Raw genomic sequence first — 19,937 nt, 5'->3', positions numbered from 1 at the left:
AAATAAATTATGTTTTTATCAATATTAATAAAGTACAATGTGAAATTAGTTATTAATATTAAAGAGAGCGTCTTTTTAAGAGACCTATGTCAGTATCGGCAATTTTCCTCTATTATAATTACAATTTGTGAAACAAGCATAATATTAATTATACACATCTAATAAATACTGTATTTGTGTTTTAAACCTGATAATTTTTATAATTATAACTTTTATATTATATTGTATTACATTATATAATATTTTGTTTTCTAATTATATAATCCTTAATCATTATTACTATTAAATTGTTTAGAGAATCATCTTTAGCCGATATATTAGAAGGTATACCACCTACATTTTCCCGAAAGCCGAAAGCGAAATATGTGAATGAAGGTGACGATGTGATACTGGAATGTCGATTGGTCGCTATACCGGAACCAGACATAACATGGCATCATAAAGACGTACCAGTAGTTAGTCAACAGAACATTATAGTTGCAACTGAAAGTGACATGCATATGTACTGCAGTGTCGTAAACTTCACTAAAATTCAAAAGAAGCAGGAGGGAAGATACAAGATTATTGCTAAAAACAGAGAGGGCGAGGCTACTATCGATATTCCTGTAAAGGTTGGTCGACAACATATATTTATAACCGATAAATTAGAGCTCTATACGGTCGAAACTAGATCTTAAAATGCTTAAATAATTCAATCCTGAATCACTAAATATGATATATATGTACTTGATATACATACCACAATTGTAGTCTAACGAACTGTGCACCGAAATATTTCCGGACTAAACACAATTAAACCACTGTAGTAATTTCGCGAATTAAATTAAATTTTAATAATTTCGAAGCTCAATCAGACATCATATTTCGAAGATGTTAATATGCTGAAAAAACTATAATTAAACTTATTGCGAAAAATATTACCTCGGCCGGGAGTCGAACTCGGATCTCTTGTATTCCGTACAAGCGTTCTGAGCCATTAGACCACCGAGGCCTTAGTAATATTCTTCGCAATAATCGGTATATGTAAGGATACAACGTCATACGTTTTTAAACAATAATATCATTTTTAGACCGTGTATGTGAGAGACACAACCGATAAATTAGAGCCCTATACGGTCGAAGCTAGATCTTAAAATGCTTAAATAATTCAATCTTGAATCACTAAATATGATATACGAGGGCAAATCAATAAGTACCCGTGTTAGTAATGAAGACGCAAGAGATTTTCACAAAACTTTTTTTTATTTTTCAACATAATCCCCTTTTAGGAGGATACACTTTTCCCAAAGTTTCTGCCATTTTTTAATTCCTCCGAAAAGTACGATTTGTCGAACTCTGCAAAATAGGTCTCTGTTTCGGCAATGACCTCCTCATTCGACGTGAATCTTTTTCCACCGAGCCATTTTTTCAAGTTTGGAAACAAGAAGAAATCGCAGGAGGCCAAATCCGGAGAGTATGGTGGATGCGGCAGCAATTCGTATCGCAATTCGACCAATTTGGCTGTGGCGACTGCGGAGGAGTGAGTCGGTGCATTGTCCTGATGGAACAACACTTTTTTTTCGCTAAATAGGGGCATTATTTCTTCAATTCAACATTGAATCGGTCCAATAAATCAGCATAGTACTGCCCCGTGATAGTTTTGCTTTTCCCCATGTAATCGATGAAGATTACGCCTTGCGCATTCCAAAAAACAGTGGCCATCACTTTTCCGGCCGATGGGACCGTCTTGGCCTTTTTTGGAGCACGTTCGCCGGGTGAAATCCACTGTTTTGACTGTACCTTGGTCTCCGGTGTGTAGTAATGAATCCATGTTTCATCAACGATTACTCGACGCAAAAACTCCTTCGAATTGCGCTTGAACAGCTCCAAACATTGCTTTGAAATTGATAGCCACATTTGCTTGTTGTCCATCGTGAGCAATCGCGGCACCCATCGAGCCGACAGCTTTTTCATTCCTAAATTATCATGCAAAATATTGAATGCCGTTCCATACGACATGCCTATGGCCTCTGTTACTTCATGCACTTTCGTTCGGAGATCAGTGAGAATCATGTCGTGGACTTTTTGGTAAACGTTAAAAAGACCCCACCATTCTCAAATTTCGATAAAAATAGACTCAATCGATGCGTTTTTGCATGAAACGAACGAATCTGGCAGAAATAAGCATCTCTGCCCTGCGAACCGAGATATTTAGCGTTAAAGTTCACGACCGTTCAGGTTAGGAAATCTGTCATACCGACTCGATATAAGCGCTATAAGTATGCCTTTTTCATGCTCTGTGACTTAATGCGCATGCGTTTAGCGATTCTTGGGTCCAATAGTGCATGAAATTCGAAATATTCACTTGTTTCATATAATATTACACACTTCCATATAATATTATTTATATTTAATGTTTCAATATATTTTATATATTTTATTAAAGGCTTTAATATTTATATGTAACATAATATGTTTCAACACAAAAGTACTGCTCCTAAAATACAAAAAATCATGCTTTAAAATATAAGTACTACTTTAAAAACACAAATATCTGTCATGGTATATGTCCAATATCATAACCCATGTGGACAGTGGAGTATATAGACAGCAATGCTTGGGTTCGGGGCGGCAAAGCCGCCCCGAACAAAAAAAAAATAACATATCCTACCAGCGTGGAACCTAACGCGTAGAAGTTACAGCCTAGACAGAGTTCGCTTGGAATATTCCTAACTCATGAATTGGAGATGTGAGGATAGTGCTTTTAAAAAGACTGTTCTCACATCCCACTGTCTTCATGGGTTAGGAATATTCCAAGCGGACTTTGTCTAGGCTGTAACTTTTACGCGGTTAGGGTTAGGTTCCACGCGGATAGGATATGTTACTTTTTTTGTTCGGGGCGGCAAAGCCGCCCCGAACCCAAGCATTAGTGTCTACACATTCCACTGTCCACATGGTTTATGATTTATTTGGAATATAACTATGTATAATAGAAACATTGCACGAGTAACTAATTCATTTTTTAATTTGATTTTAAATTTCGCGCACTCTATTGTACGGAATAGTGACTAAACGCATGCGCATTAAGTTACAGAACATAAAAAAGCATACTTATAGCGCTTATATCGAGTCGGTATGACAGATTTCCTAACCTAAACGGTCGTGAACTTTAACGCTAAATATCTCGGTTCGCGGGGCAGAGTGACGCTTATTTTTGACAGATTCATTCGTTTCATGCAAAAACGCATCGATTGAGTCTATTTTTATCGAAATATGAAACTGGCGGGGTTTTCTTAACACTTACCGACTTTTTCAACGATTTCCTCAGTAAAGCCGGTGGCACACGATGCTTGTTTTCTTGTATTGCTAGCTAGAATAAATTTTTGCAACCGTATTGGCTATGATGCAGTCACTGTCAGTACCGTAGCCAATACAATGGCTACGTTCAGCAAGAGCAACGGTTGCACAACAGTTCAGTGAAAAGCTGCTGAACGCGCTGTTGTCAGTGTCCAATACGCAACGTGTTTACTGAGCGGACGCCATTTTTTCCATCATATTTTAAGACCGCTACCTGAGCTCAACGTGTTGAGGAATACGCCCATAACCTCAAATGTGACTCTAGACATTCTAAAATGTTCTTTAAATACATAATCGTTGTACCGTGGTACAATTACTTCATAATAATGTTCATTCTTTGATCGCATTCTACGTTCATTTTGTAACAAATTATTTCGCAATGGTTCGTCCAATTCCTTTGCTATGAAGTTTATGATATTTCTCTGTAATTCTATACCTCTCACATCATCCGCATCGTCGGCAGCAATTAATATCAAATGTAATAAATCCATGTTCACACCGAAAGAACAATACAAACAACGAAAATGACAAATTAACCTAAATAAACAGTCATACCACGGTAAATAGATGATATAAGTCACATGACTTAAGAGAATAGAATCGTTCAGCAATTGGTAACCGCTCACTCAACGGTTGTCGCAACATGTTGGAAACAAGTTGAGGTTGCTGAACGTAGCCATTGGCAAGATTCTAATCTAGCTAGGAATCCAGCAGAAAAACAAGCATCGTGTGCCGCAAGCTTAACCACGTCTGCCGGGCGGCCTGGGCGCTCCTCATCAAAAACAGACCAATATCTGACGGTTGTCATAGATGGTGAAGGATTCCCATAGACGGCATCCAACTTCGTTTTTATTTCTTCGCACGTTTTTCCATCCAAAAATAAAAAGTGAATCACGGATCGATATTGTTCTTTTTCCATTGTATCGAAAAACATTCAACACTCTCACTACGAATTGCTGTCAAATCAAGACTATTGCATGAATCACTCTGAAATTTTGTATGGCGTCATTTGAAAGATGGTAGTATATGATGGTAATGCCAACTTGCATCAGCAACGTCATCTGTCTTCAAACACAGGTACTTATTGATTTGCCCTCGTATATATTCGGAAATATTTCGGTGTATGTACACTTGTACAGTTCGTTAAACTACAATTGTGGTATGTATGTCAAGTACATATATATCATATTTAGTGATTCAAGATTGAATTATTTAAGCATTTTAAGATCTAGCTTCGACCGTATAAGGCTCTAATTTATCGGTTGTGTCTCTCACATACACGGTCTAAAAATGATATTGTTCATTCGTCGCCCCGAGTATGACATTGTATCCTTATATATACCGATTATTGCGAAGAATATTACTAAGGCCTCGATGGTCTAATGGCTCAGTTGTACGGAATACAAGAAATCCGGGTTCAACTCCCGGCCGAGGTAATATTTTTCGCAATAAGTTTAATTAATAGTTTTTTCAGCATATTAACATCTTCGAAATATGATGCCTGATTGATCATCGAAATTATTAGAATTTAATTTAATTCGCGAAATTACTATAGTGGTTTAATTGTGTTTAGTCCGGAAATATTTCGTATATATAAGTATATATATATATATTATATTTAGTGATTCAAGATTGAATTATTTAAATATTTTAAGATCTAGCTTCCACCGTATAGGGCTCTAATTTATCGATTGTGTCTCTCACATACACGGTCTAAAAATGATATTATTATACATTTATAAATTCATTTTTACACATTACACATAGTATGATTAATACATTTTCTGATGGAACAGGTGAAAACTGAAAAGAGCGAACCACCCGAAATTTTAGAACCGTTACAATCCCATATAGTTAAAGAAGGTGAGACTGTTATCTTATCGACTCAAATAGTCGGTAATCCATCACCAAAAATAATATGGTACAAAGACGGGAAGCCGTTAAAGGGCCCGCAATTAAAGCAAGACGGACATATTAATACATTAAACTTGATCCAACCTCAATTAGCAGATAGTGGGGAATATTCGGTTACAGCTATCAATGATATGGGCAAAGCTGAGACTCGGGCTACATTAACTGTTGAGAGTAAGATCAATTACTTCTTCGCATTGCGACATTTTAATGTTTCGCTTTAAGGCACACAAGAAACGTAAGCAGTAAGAAATGAACAACAAACAAATCAACATTTTGTATTTGCTACTGTTGACCTTATCATACATTCTCTATTGTGATTACTTATTGCTTACATTTTATTGCCTTACGTTTTTTGTATGCCACAAGGCTGTCACGCACATACTTTTCGTAACAAGACGAAAGCACAGAATCTTGCATAACACATAATATATAATGCATAAGAAAATGAACCAATCAAAGTCCTTCATTTCCTTCCTTTCTATGACATAAGAGATTCTGATTAGGGTATATCCACACAACTTGCATAGCCGCATAAACGTATGCATAAAGAAAATTATCCAATCACAATTTACGTGCGTCTTTATAGGAGAAATGCGATTGAATAATTTTCTTTATGCATACGTTTATGCGGCTATGCAAGTTTGTGTGGATATACTCTTAATTGATTTTCTTATACTTTATGCATTATGCTTTGAGAGTGAGCGTGGCAAAACAGACAGCACACTGATCTGCTGTGCTAGAGATTCCCGGTAGAGAACCAAAATATTTTTATATGCTCGTGTTTTCTCTCGTAAAAGGAAGCGGCAACCCATCGAGAATATCTTTGCTAAAAACACTTCCTTAACAAAATTTCGTCGTTCGAAATCGACGTTAAACTATAGATTCCATATGACTATATACAACCAGCATATGCATGCGCACCACAGGCTTATGAGAAAATTAAGTCATCGCGTTCGGCCACAAGCAATAGGGCTAAGGGTGCGTTCAGGAAGACGCTATTAGCTATTTGTGTTATTCTTTCCTTGTTTTGTGTCTGTTCAATGAATGATGAAGACAGAATGACACAAACAGCGCTAATAGCGTCTCCCCAAATGCACTCTAAAAAGATGCATTATGACTTTATGCAAAGATCTGTGTTTTGCAGGCCTTAATCGTAAGACGTATCATAAGAATTAGTTCGTATCTACAATAGATGTTTTAGGCTTTAAGCCATAAGAAATTGACCAATTACAGTCGAATACGAGGAGAATAATTGACTGTGATTCGTCCATTTTTTTATGGCTTAAAGCTTAAAAACCTATTATAGATCCGCTTTTGATTGGCTTAGCCAATCATAATCAAGAATTATCAAAAATGTAAGATTATTCTTTTTAAACTTTCAACTTTGATTCTTGCGGTAAGTCTCACGGTTTATGGAAAATGTGTGCCTTTTTATTCTCGCTATGTCTGCTTTTTCATTATATTAATTCATTCACCTTTTCGACAATTGACATTTGCTACCAGCTAATAGATGTAAATGAAATATAAACTGAAAGAAACTAAATTGCGTTTTTTATTTTAATGTCTTCTTAGACGATAAAATATGTCAGCTTGTAGTCGGATGCTATTTTACAAAGCGCTTCTTTACTAATATGCTTTCAGTTAACCCCATATCACAAGTCAACATTAACTTTCAACATTGTGTAAACGACAAGTGTATCTCGTTTGTTAAGGGTATGATATTTATTATATGTATTTATTATTGCTATGCTGCTAATTGTTTAATACAATTATAATTTTGCATATAAAATGGATTCTTTGTTGTAATGCTTCTGTTATATTTATGAAATTCAGAAGTACCAAGTGGCGCTCTAGAACCACCATTATTCACCAAACGTTTCCAAGAGGTAATCGTTCCGGAAAAAGGTACTTTTAAGTTAGTTGCCAAAGTTATTGGTAATCCCGTTCCCGAAGTTACTTGGCTTAGAAACAACAAACCGCTTGATAAATCGGTCAATATCATAGAAAGTTATGATGGTGAGAACATCCTACTTGAAATTAAAAATGCAGACTCTGAAGTCGATGCTGGAGATTATAAATGTGTCGCTAGTAATCCAGTTGGAAAAGCTTCTCATGGTGCAAAAGTCACAGTAGATGTTGCCAAAGTTTTTTTCACAAGGAACTTGCAAAATGAAATCATAGTCAACGAATACAAAACTCTAGAATTGAGCTGTGAGACATCCCATACTGTTTCTACGATATGGTGGCACAATGACAAAGAAATTAGCGGGATGGATCATCGCGAGATAATTCAAGAAGGACATTTACACAAGTTACTTATTAAGAAGAGTAGTCTTTCCGACGCAGGAACATACAAATGTACTGTCAAGAACCAAATGACGTTTAGCAACGTTATCGTTAAGGCTACCAAGCCAGAATTTGTCAAGAAATTGCAGGACTTTGAGGTAAAGGAACGCGATGTAGCGATTTTAGAGGTTGAGATCACATCTCAAACGGCCGATGTCACATGGCGAAAAGATGGCGAATTCTTAACACCAAGCAAAGGAAAACTAGAATTTATGAAAGATGGTACTATAAGGAAACTTTTCATCAGAAACACATCGGTTCACGACGAAGGCGAATACACATGCGCTCTTCTAGATCAAGAGTGTACAGCGGAAGTTACAGTTGTCGAATTACCACCGGAGATCATTATCAAAATGCAGGACATAACTATAGCTACAGGAGAGAAAGCAACTTTCGACATAGAATTAACGAAAGGTGATGCTTTGGTACGCTGGTTCAAAGACGGACAAGAATTGCAATTTTCTGAGCACGTGCGATTATCAATCGATGGCAAAAGACAGAAATTGAAAATTTACGACACTGAAGTAGAAGATGCAGGAATCTACTCTTGTCAAGTTGGCGATCAAACTTCGTCAGCTAGATTGACAGTCGAAGAATCCGAAGTAGATTTTATTAAAAAATTACCAGATATTACTTTAGTGCCTTTCAACACTGAGGCAACTTTTCTTATCGAATTATCACGTGCCGATGTACCAGTAACATGGTTAAAGTAAGTTAAATTTTATCGAGATAAAAAATATATTTAAAAAAGTTAATTTCTTTGACAATTATGATTAATAAACTTGAAACAAATGTGTATAATATATACATATAATAAATTATGTGAAATTTGTATAGGAAAAATGAAACGATCGATTGTGCACAATCGTCGAAATATAATGTTATCGACGAAGGAAATATTAAAAAGCTTATTGTTAGAAAGTGCACGACCGAAGATATTGCTGAATATACTGCTGCAGTTGCTAATGTGAAAACATCATCGAGACTAAAAATCGAAGGTAAATTTTATAAGATTGCGTATTGTATTTTCTTTAAACATATATAATTAACTTAAAATAAGTCTTGTGTGCGTGTGGGTGTGCGTGCGTGCGTGAGATATTTTCAATAGTATTATGGCGAATTCGATTGAAGGCACTGGTGCATATGAAGCCATTGTACAGTGCGGAGCATTAATTCGTTGGGTCATAGTAGTGACTGGACTTACCGACGCTGAGTCGGTAATAAAATTTAATAAATTAAATATTAAGGAATAAGACCTGTTTCGATCAAAGATAGAATTCTTTCTTTCTTATTGGACTTATTCATATCGGGCTAATTTCGATTAATATTAATATGAGAAGTATTCATACAAGTCCCTTAAAATTTTTTGAAAATATACTCGGTATTTTCCATAAATATTATAGATTGCAATAATCCATTCCTTTATCTTTTACATTTCTTTATATATGTTTATCTCTGTTATGTTATATGTATACTTATTTGTGCAATATATAATTTATAATATATAATACATAAATCATAAATTTATATAGATATAAAAAACAGTGTAAACATAAACGGAGATATAATTCATGCATTTCTGTAGGAATATATAATTTTATACGCACACAACAGGAAAAAAATGCAATAAATTTCCACAGTTTGACTCTTTTTAAGCGTGCGCGCACGCTTTGAGCATTACCGACTCAGCGTCTATAAGTCCAGCCATTACTATGACCCAGCGAATTAATGCTCCGCACTGTACACTGATTTAATCTGAGTGTAAAAGTAAAATGCAAATATTTCAAATTATAAAATACATTTTATCTAACAGCACAATAAAGTGTATTGAGTATATTTCACGGTTTCTATATTTATAGTAAACACAAATCTTTATGTCAATTTGTGTATGTTTTAATATGCACTCCCTGGTAAAAAAAATTGATAGAGAACGATTGAAAACGATAGGATTTCCATCAATTTACATCGTTTTCTATCGTCGACCTCGCGAGCATAACGATTGATCGGATATGAATCCTATTTCATTTTATCGGATTCTATAAGATTCATATAAGATTCCTACAAGATCTGATTCAAATTAGTGAATTCATGAATCAGATTCTATATTCAAAACGACAGGATTTTTCTATCGTTCTCTATCAACTTTTTTACCAGGGCTAATACGTACTAAGAGCGTCCAATCGAATTCTCTATTATTCTTCATTCTTTTCTTTATTGTCTGTAATAATTTGGATATTATTTCATCTATATGCGTTTATTGCAGTTATTGAAACATCGCCTAAAATTCATCCTGATACGCTTAAAAAATACAAAACGATGAAAGGCGATGACATCGATATCGTTGTCAAATTCGCGGCTAAGCCAATTCCAATTGATGAGTGGATCGTCAATGGCCGTATTCTTAAAAAATCTAAACGAATTATTCCATCCATTGATGAATGTTCAGCCATCTTAATAATCAGAGACGTACAAGAGAAAGATTGTGGTGATTATAATCTAAAATTAATTAATTCACATGGAGAGGACAGTATAGAAATCAACGTCATTATTGTGCGTAAGTATTTACATATTTACATATATATTGTATATTTATACAGGATGTCATTAACCGATTAAATCATTCATCGTAAGCAGGTAGAATGAACCGAACTGAGTCGAAAAATCCTCTACCATTTCGCAATTTTCGCAATAGTTAACAAGATATTAATTACTAAAAATGGCCGAATATTGGTCTTCAATAATGTTTTTCTCAAATACTATCAACTTTATAAAAAAAGCTGTAAGAGACAAAAATTGTTTATTTTTTTTTTCATAAAATTCTGAGAATTTTTTCAGAATTTTTTAATACCGTATTTTCTCATGATAAAAATAAGAAAATGCAGTACTAAAAAGTTAATAAAAAAAAATTCTGAAAAAATTCTTAAAGTTCTATGAGAAGAAAATAAACAATTTTTATCTCTTATAGTTTTTTGTAAAATTGATAGTATTTGAGAAAAAAATTATTGAAGACCAATATTCGGCCATTTTTAGTAATTAATATCTTGTTGACTATTGCGAAAATTGCGAAATAGTAGAAGACTTTTCGACTCAGTTCGATTCACTCTACCTGCTCACGATGGGTGATTTAATCGGTTAATGACACTCTGTATATTACGTATTTACACACACACAAACGCGCGCGTGTGTGTAAATATGTAATATACATAAATTATTCTGATTATTATATCGATATAATAATCAGAATAATTTTCGGAGGAAAACCTCGATTTTTCATTAAAAATAAGTACAATACTAAAAAAAGGTATATATACATATTACAGAGGTACCCGGTGCACCAGGAATTCCGGAACCTCTTGAAATAACCGATGACAGCATTACTCTTCATTGGAAGAAACCAGATATAGATGGACACTCCTCGATCATAGAATACATTTTAGAATATCGAGAAAAGACAGAAACTTTGTAAGTAATATAAAATTTTGTGGACTTGTTAAAGAAAAAAACAAAAAATCTAAACATGTGTGTTTCCTTATATCTCTACAATTTGATTTATAATCAAGAAAATAATTTAATTTCAAGATGGAGCAGAATCACGGAGACAATAATCGAAACTACATATAAATTAACCAACTTAATCACCGACAAGGAATATACCTTCCGTGTAACAGCTGTTAACGAAGCTGGACCAGGGGAGGCATCGCTGAATACGCCATATCTAAGAATTTCCAAGTTATCAGCATCAGAGCCACCGACCGTTCTTGAAGCACTTAAAAGTATCGTCATTGGATTAGAAGAGACTGTCACACTTTCTTGCGTAATTGGTGGTGTACCAACACCTCGTATTACATGGTAATTTTTCACCATTTCATTTTTTATCTAATTGCGGCAACTAAATATATGTCAATTGCTGTGCTCGAGATGTATTTTGAAAATCATTTTCTAGGTTGAAAGATGATGAGGCTTTCGAAAATAATGATATTACATATGAGAACCATGTAGCTAAATACACTATTCGAAAAACCACTGAGATATCTTCGGCTACATTTACGGTTAAAGCTCAAAATGACGCAGGAACGGCGGAAACATCATGTCAATTAAAAATTCAAGAATCTCCAAAGATCACTTGCGACGAAAATTTACGAAAGCAGAGATTAACAGTAGGTGATAAATGGAAAGCCGAGATTCATTTCAGTGGTTTCCCAAAACCGGAAGTAACATGGACGATAAATAACAAGACAATAATTGATAAGCGCATTTCCATTGAAACTAAGGAAAATACATCTATTATTATGATTTCTTCGCTTGTTAGAAATGATACAGCTATCTATACAGTGAAAGCATTGAACGAAGCCGGTAGCTCATCGATGGAATGTCATCTTCGTGTTATAGGTTGATAACTTTTCATATTGATCAAACAATAATGAAAGTTTTGAAGTAAATCTAAAATTAGTGATGTACATATTTAATATGTATTGCAGATAAACCAAGCAAACCCCAGGGACCAGTTATCGCAAAAGAAATTAGACAAGATCGCGTTACCATAGAATGGCGACCGCCGATCGATGATGGTGGTGTTGAATTGGAAAGATATACCATCGAGAAATGCGAAATGAATAAGAAAGTTTGGACAAAAGTAGGTGATGTCGACAAAGAAGTTGAGAATTTCTGTGCGCAGAAATTGCAGCAAGATGTCGACTACCTATTCAGAATAGTTGCTAGAAACTCGGTCGGATCCTCAGATCCTTTGGAATCCGAACCAATTCGAACAAGAACTTCATTCGGTAAAAAAAAATGTTTTTTTTGTGTATTTTAAATATTAAAGAAGAATGCTAAAAAAATTAAATATAACTTTATAAAATATTTAAATGTACATATATTTTATTTGTTCAATAATTAGAAATACCAGGCCCACCGAGAGGACCACTCGAAGTTTTTGGAATGACAAAAACATCATTCACATTAAAATGGGAACCACCAAAGAATGATGGCGGGACTCCTATTATAGAATACATTATCGAAATAAAAGAGACATCTAAGAAAACTTGGCAAAGAGTTAGTACGATTCACGTTATCTGTGCACTAAGACACTAATTGTTCACAGCACTAAGACAATCATTTCTTTATCTTTAATGCTTTCTTAGATTGCGAATACAAAGGGGGAAGTCACTAATGTTACAGTATCCGATTTAAAACCGGACACATCGTACAATTTCAGAATTATAGCTAAAAATAACGTTGGTACTGGTCCTCCGTATACAGCAGAAGAAGTGATTACAACCGGTAAACAGCCGAGTAAGTTTACTAATTATTTTTTAAATGTATAATCATATTAATGATTTTCAATTATTATTAATACCCAATATAACTAGCTTAATAATAAATGCAATTGCTTTTGCTTAGAATTAATAAAGCTTACTGAAAATAGCATATACGCGCTACTAGGCATATTTCCATCAACCAAAACAATCGCCATTAAGAGTAAGTTTCTTGTTTTTGTTCTTCATGTCCTGTTCTTGAATTGTATCTTATCCTTGCATTTTCTATTAACAAATTTGATTAGACGCATTAGTGCGTATTGGTATATATTAAATATAATTTACCGTTTGTATACTGTATACTGATCTAATCTATTGTATACTGATCTAATCTATTGTATACTGATCTAATCTGAGAGTAAAAATGAAATGCAAATATCTCGAATAATGAAATATCCAATACATATTTTATGCAAATATCTCGAATAATGAAATATAAAGCAATACAATAAAGTGGGGTGGGATTCGTTTAACCACGTTGCGATTGACCATCAGCCACTCATAGCCGGTCGGTGTCTAGGGTTTTTCTGTTGTACAAGTTGTGAGTGGTTGGTAGTTAATCGCAACGTGCCCCACCCAATAAAGTGTATAAGAATTTAGTATATAGATATTTTAGTATTATATATATAGATATTTATATTAATTGTACACTTCGGCCATTTTGGTGCAACATTTCTGAAATCAGTATTGTTCGTTTTGTTTCTCGGGGTTAGCGACCAATGATCGCGTTCAGCAGACTCAACTGTTGTGGAGCGGATCCATGAACGCCCGCTGCTATTGGTGTATTCTTTTAGATCATCCAATAGCAGCGAGAGCTCACTGATCCGCTCCGCAACAGTTGAGTCTGCTGAACGCGACCAATGTAGTTAGGCATGATCTGGTTGTGGTAACCAAAACTTGATTGGAGGATCATTTACTATAGATAAGTTATATATCCGTATAGTTTGCGTTCATTCGTGACATTATAAAGCATGATGTAATAGGAATTAAATTATTAATAAGAATTAATTTCTTGTTACATCATGCTATAAATTAAGTTATAATTTCAAAAAGCAAAAGCGACTCACCACGCTTACAATTAAAAATATGTATATGTGAAATCCGTCATTGCTGCAACATAATCTAACCTAACCATTGTACTATGGTTCAAGCAATCACATAAATAGTTACTATATTTTACTATTTAATCTGGTTGGCATCACTAGATTTCTGTGTAGACCAACCATACTGTTTTATCCATGTACAAATAAAAAAATAAAAGAGAGAGAGAGCCTGAAGTTTCGCATACTTCGAGAATATTGTAACGTTGAGAGACCTCGAGAGAATAACTATAGAAACAAGTCAACAAATTTCTCTTTTTACATTATATAAGGTTTGTTCGCGTCGCAAGATCCAACGTGCTCCAACATGCTCCTACCATAGCTCCTACTCACTCTATCAAGCGCGTTGGAGTGAATAAGAGTATATTGGAACGTGTTGGAGTATGCGACGCGAACAAATCTATATATGTATAAATGAAGACTTTGGAGGAAAGTCTAATTTTGGAAATCAATGAGCAGTCAACATTCGACAAAACTCCAAACAACTGAGATGTTAACACTCTCAGCTTTTCCCACTTCCACCGGTCAATCATGTTCACCGCTCCAAAAATGGAACTGTAGGATTAAATGGGTTAAATAACCGAAAAACCACTTGCGAAATGCTGCTTGCCAGGTACAAAAGAAAGTCATTTCTCCATCGAATTGTGACTGGCGATGAAAAGTGGATATATTTTGAGAATCCTAAGCGTAAAAGATCATGGGTAACTCCAGGCGAACCATCGACATCGACTACAAGGCCAAATCGCTATGGACGGAAGACAATGTATTTGGTGGGATCAGAAAGGTGTGATCTATTATGAGCTACTAAAATCTGGCGAAACCGTTAATACTGAACGCTACCGACAACAAATGATCAATTTGAATCAAGCTTTATGTGAAAAACGACCGGAATATCAAAAAAGGCAACACAAAGTGATTTTGCTTCATGATAATGCACCATCACACACAGCAAAACTGGTCAAGGAAACGATTGAGGCGTTTGGTTGGGAAATACTTTCGCATGCGGCTTACTCATCAGACTTGGCTCCTTCCGATTACTACTTATTTGCATCGATGGGACACGCACTTGCTCAGCAGCGCTTCACTTCTTACGAAGATGTACGAAAATGGCTAGATGACTGGTTTGGCTCAAAAGAGCAACAATTTTTTTGGCGTGGCATCCACAAATTGTCAGACAGGTGGGAAAAATGTATAGTTAGCGATGGGCAATACTTCGAATAAAATATTTTTTATCATTTTCATGCAATAAACGTGTATTTTCTATAAAAAAATTCCGGTTTCATATTTACATACCTGGTAATCTAACCTAATCATTGTACTATGGTTCAAGCAACCACATAAATAGTTGCTCCATATTTTACTATTTAATCTGGTTGGCATTATTAGATTTCTGTGTAGACCAACCATACTGTTTTTTCCGTGTACATTTTTACATCGATTTGTGTACCATGGCTTTAATGTGCATCAATGCGTATTAATGCATCCAATCGATTTCACTGATAGTTGTAAAACATAACTTTATATGAATTCTAATATAGCAAGACATGTGTGTATATTGAGCAAATAATAATTTAAATTTTCTTTAGCACCACCTTCTTGCCCGCTAAACGTCCGAGCGACAAATGTCACTAGCAAGAGCGTCACTCTCAGTTGGTCACCACCAACTACAACAGGAGGATCGGAATTGACAGGTGAGAATATGCGTGCAAATAAAATATAAACTTTTATAAAATGGATTTTTCATTTCGATATTGATTTAATATTATTTTACTCTCGCTACAGGTTACGTAATTGAGAAGAGACCATTAATCGGAAAAGGCGCCAGGTGGTCGAAAGTTGTCACTTTGGATGCTACAACACACCAATATTGTATAGAGAACCTAAAAGAAAGCGAATTCCTCTTTAGAATCTTTGCTGAAAATAGTTTAGGTCTTAGCATACCTACTAATTCCGAGCCGATCACGCTAAAAACTCATGCCAGTAAGCTAATTTATATATATATATATATGTATATTATATATATACTAGATACTATTATCAAATTATCGTATATACTAATAGTAAAGTAATAATTTATCTTAGAACATGTACTACTGGAAGAGGAATAGGGCGCGTTGAATATGAAGCCAACATCTTTACGAGAGAAAAAGCTAGAGTCCTAAATGTTCGCAATGCGCATGCGCACCGTCATCTGTGTGAATTGTACAGTTGGTTTCTTACACATTCGTACATTACACAGATGTGTAAGACGACAGTGCTGCGTGGTGCTGCGCATGTGCATTGCGAACATTTGGGATTCTCTACCTTTCTCTCTCGCACAGATGTTAGCTTCATCTCCGACGAGCCAGTCATACATGTAATACTACTATATTGCTAACGCAGCCTCTTTTTGGCAATTGGGGATATGCAAAGACAGCGAGATAGGGAATATTGGATCTCTTACTTCCACAGTGTATTTGAGTGTGGTGCGCATGCGCTGTACACTATCTAAAGCTGATATTCATAGTCGGTTCTTATTTTAAGACCGTCTTAAGTAATATCTTAAGTCGCTAATGCGGCCCTCTGATTGGTTCATGACATCTTAAGACTGTACTTAAGATCGTTTTAAATATAAGATCCGACTATGAATACCGGTCTAAGTGAGAGGTAGATATTCGTCTGCACTGTGGTGTTTTCGCCAGCTTTTAATTGGCGTTAGCAATATAGGAGTATTACATATATGGAGCCAGCATAGGCAATTTCTCTTCCAGTAATATATGTTCTAAGCAATTTATACAATATGCTTTTTGAATTATTTGTAGATGTTCCATCACCACCTACTGCTCCATTAGAGATGAGACAGATTGCGGCGAATACAATTGTAATCGAATGGGGTAGACCCGAATCAGACGGCGGTGCATCTCTCGAGGGTTACAAAATTGCTATTAGAGACGCGAAGAAAACTATGTGGATGGAAGTGGGAAGAGTTAGCGCGGACATCCAAAAATTGAATATTAGAGATCTGCAAGAGAATCACGAATATCTCGTAAGAATCTTCGCACGAAATGAGATCGGATTTAGCGATCATTTGGAATCGGAAGAACCCTTTAAGATCGTACCGACATCAGGTACGATTCTATCATTACTTTCATTTCTATCTTTCTCTAACTTGATACCGCAGTTATTTATATCTTTTTAAACAATAATAAGTTAAAATCGATCAGAAAATCTTCCAAAATAATAAGCAAGGATCGAAATCAAAATGAGTCTTTGTGCTTAAATAATACTCCTAATAGCATGAGATATTGTCAGGATGAATATGGAATATGTCCTAAATATTTTGGAACATATGTGGAATGTGTTTAGAATCTTTAAGTTGAAAATTTCAGAACGTCCTGAGACCTAGCAAATAAACGTCTAAAAATGTCCTAAATAGCAATTAACATTCTAATCCGAAGTCCTAAAGATATCTGTCAGTAATTTTGAGGATTTACTTTTAGGTTTTTCTGATATTCTAGAACTGCCGATAGATGGCATCATTTCTCGCATATAAAATTTAGTCAAGTTCTCTATATAACCAAGTCTATATAATCAACGCACACAGACGTATCATAATTATTTGTACATGACTTTCGCATGCACTTAATGCACTTAATGCAAGACACAAATGTATTTTTATACCACTGAAGCTAATGAATATAATATTTTGCGAAATATTTCAATCTTGCAAATTCATACTTTATTCAAAAGAGGCCATCCGGGAGGGGGGGGCGTCTCTTATAGATATATGCTGTATGGGTAAGAATAGAATTGTCCCAATTAAGATTACAGATGGACTACAGATAGTCTTCAAGATTACCGATTTCCATATCCTGTAGATTGTGTAGATGAATGTAGTAGAACATAATGAGTATTTGATCTACAGGATGTCTCTGAACTAGAACAAAACGTCTTTACTATTAGGAATCTATAATATGTGAATTTTTACAGTTATCAGTTCAAGCAAACTACGTGCGAATATTTGTTAACCTTAAACCAGTCCTAAAACTGAAGTAATTAGAACAATCCTAAAACTGGAGTAATTAATATCACAATTAAATTGACAAGCAATTTAATAATTCTGATACTATAATGAGCAAGCACCTTTAAAACACTGTAAACATCGCATGTCAATTTAATTGTGATATTAATTACTTTAGTTTCAGTTTTAGAATTGTTTTAAGATCGTCAAATATTGGGCGCGCACAGTTTGCTTGAACTGGAAATTGTAAAAATTCACACAGTTATTAAAGCCAACCTGCGCTTTGACCGGATACGGCTTCCTTCCTTATTGTAATAATCTTTTCATTATCATAACATTCATCCTTCAAACTTGAATTTAAACTTAAAAGTTTAATCATTAAATCTGTTCCTTTGGCAGAACTGTCGTACGTGGAACCAATTGCAGACGCTATGGACAAAGGTGAGACCGCATCGATCAGCTTTAGCACAGAAAACACAAGTTCATGGTTGAGAGAACATAATATGGATGCCGATATACATTCATACGCAAGAGCAAGATTACTTAGGAAAGATGAGTACTTTTTCCGTATTTGGCACTATGCTAAAAAGCTGTTTGAATAAGCATTTGTTATACACGTGTAACTTTGAACATTTCTATTGTTATTGTCGAGTGTCGGCAGATATAATTGATCTTTTCCGCAATTGCAATTGTATTTTTTCATCGAACGCTGTATTATGTATGTATATTATATCAATGTATTTAATCAATGTACATGAGTCTAACTCTTGAAATAATGTATCGGCGATAGTGGCATTAATTGTTCCTTTCTTCGATTTGCGTATAATGATTATACATATATGTCAAAACCAATTTATGTAAGACTGGATGGTGTTTACCGAGTGTTAATCTAGTTAGGATGATTTTCTTTTTGACGTTTTTATCAAAGCGCTCGGGAAATGTACTTTATGTACGAATGATTCACTTTATTTTATTCTAGTTTCGTGTTTCGAAATATTACAAATTACGCTCTCGTGCAGTTTTATAAATTTTATTTCCTGTCACTAATGCGCGTTGTTAAAGTATGTTAATGTATTTACTAGCTGGTATTGACAAGCATTATACTTGGGAAATTCTTCGAAATTTTCAAATATGCGGCATTCTACATCTATTAACAATGTATCTATTTAGCAATGTGACATTCGTTTCTATTTATTTCTATATTTTTTGGCGCAGCCAGAGCATACAATTATCTTAGTATGCATTCTCCAAGTATATATTGATTGTTTCTTGTTATTATTATCCGCGATATTAATTTAATTTTAATTATTATTATTATTAATGATGTCAATACATCAAATTAACAAAATGAAGAAATATCACGCGTGTTTGGTAAGTGAGACGTGAAATATAGGTGCAATCGTGAACATTATCAACCAATGACGCGTCGTATATTTCGTATTATTTATGCAAAATTATATAATATTGTAAAATATTTTATTTATCGATTAAATTATTACAAATCAATATCACAATATTTATTACCCAATAAATTTTTAATAGCATCATTTAGGATTTGTTCAGCGTAACTAAAAAGTTGTCGAGTAGTTAAATTAAATATTATATTAATTATAGTTATTTGTAAGTAAGATCCTTTTAGCTATTTATAGCCATATTTGCGTAATTAAAAATCGGTACAAGATTTTACATATTATATGCCATCACACGTATATCATATCTCAATAAAAAATTTAATTCATCATTCACTTACTCGATACGTAACAGTGGAGTTATATATCTGCTATGTAGCGCTACTGCACATGCAGCGTTGATTCTGTAACATACAAATATATATAAGTTTCAAATTAAAACAATACTTCACAGAATCAACATTTCAAAAGATAATTCTTACATGCATTAAACTTTTAATACACCTTTCAATCAGAT

At 34.5% G+C, this 19,937-nt stretch overlaps 1 protein-coding gene across 11 annotated transcripts in view; it reads left to right on the top strand.

The window, feature by feature from the left end:
- Positions 1 to 19,473, top strand: part of sls (sallimus) — a 103,864-nt gene extending 84,391 nt beyond the window's left edge. For 4 of the 11 annotated variants that reach the window (XM_018454072.1, XM_018454066.1, XM_018454073.1 and 1 more), the window contains 17 exons: positions 296 to 611; positions 5,133 to 5,421; positions 6,892 to 6,963; positions 7,084 to 8,305; positions 8,434 to 8,594; positions 9,860 to 10,150; positions 10,917 to 11,058; positions 11,176 to 11,445; positions 11,540 to 11,985; positions 12,075 to 12,377; positions 12,494 to 12,648; positions 12,738 to 12,888; positions 12,997 to 13,074; positions 15,598 to 15,702; positions 15,794 to 15,991; positions 16,813 to 17,118; positions 18,411 to 19,467. In XM_018454072.1, coding sequence (XP_018309574.1) covers positions 296 to 611; positions 5,133 to 5,421; positions 6,892 to 6,963; positions 7,084 to 8,305; positions 8,434 to 8,594; positions 9,860 to 10,150; positions 10,917 to 11,058; positions 11,176 to 11,445; positions 11,540 to 11,985; positions 12,075 to 12,377; positions 12,494 to 12,648; positions 12,738 to 12,888; positions 12,997 to 13,074; positions 15,598 to 15,702; positions 15,794 to 15,991; positions 16,813 to 17,118; positions 18,411 to 18,613 — 4,708 coding nt within the window. In that variant the 3' untranslated portion in view covers positions 18,614 to 19,467. Of the gene's footprint in view, positions 1 to 295; positions 612 to 5,132; positions 5,422 to 6,891; positions 6,964 to 7,083; positions 8,306 to 8,433; positions 8,595 to 9,859; positions 10,151 to 10,916; positions 11,059 to 11,175; positions 11,446 to 11,539; positions 11,986 to 12,074; positions 12,378 to 12,493; positions 12,649 to 12,737; positions 12,889 to 12,996; positions 13,075 to 15,597; positions 15,703 to 15,793; positions 15,992 to 16,812; positions 17,119 to 18,410 lie in introns of all 11 variants that reach the window. The other 7 variants (XM_018454077.1, XM_018454075.1, XM_018454074.1 and 4 more) reach the window with 7 other exon arrangements.
- The last annotated feature ends 464 nt before the right edge of the window (positions 19,474 to 19,937 follow it).

This window comes from Mycetomoellerius zeteki, unplaced genomic scaffold, assembly GCF_001594055.1.
Source record: "Mycetomoellerius zeteki isolate Tzet28-1 unplaced genomic scaffold, Tzet1.0 scaffold425, whole genome shotgun sequence".
NCBI lineage: Eukaryota > Metazoa > Arthropoda > Insecta > Hymenoptera > Formicidae > Mycetomoellerius > Mycetomoellerius zeteki.
This window is presented reverse-complemented; position numbering and strand designations above follow the sequence as displayed.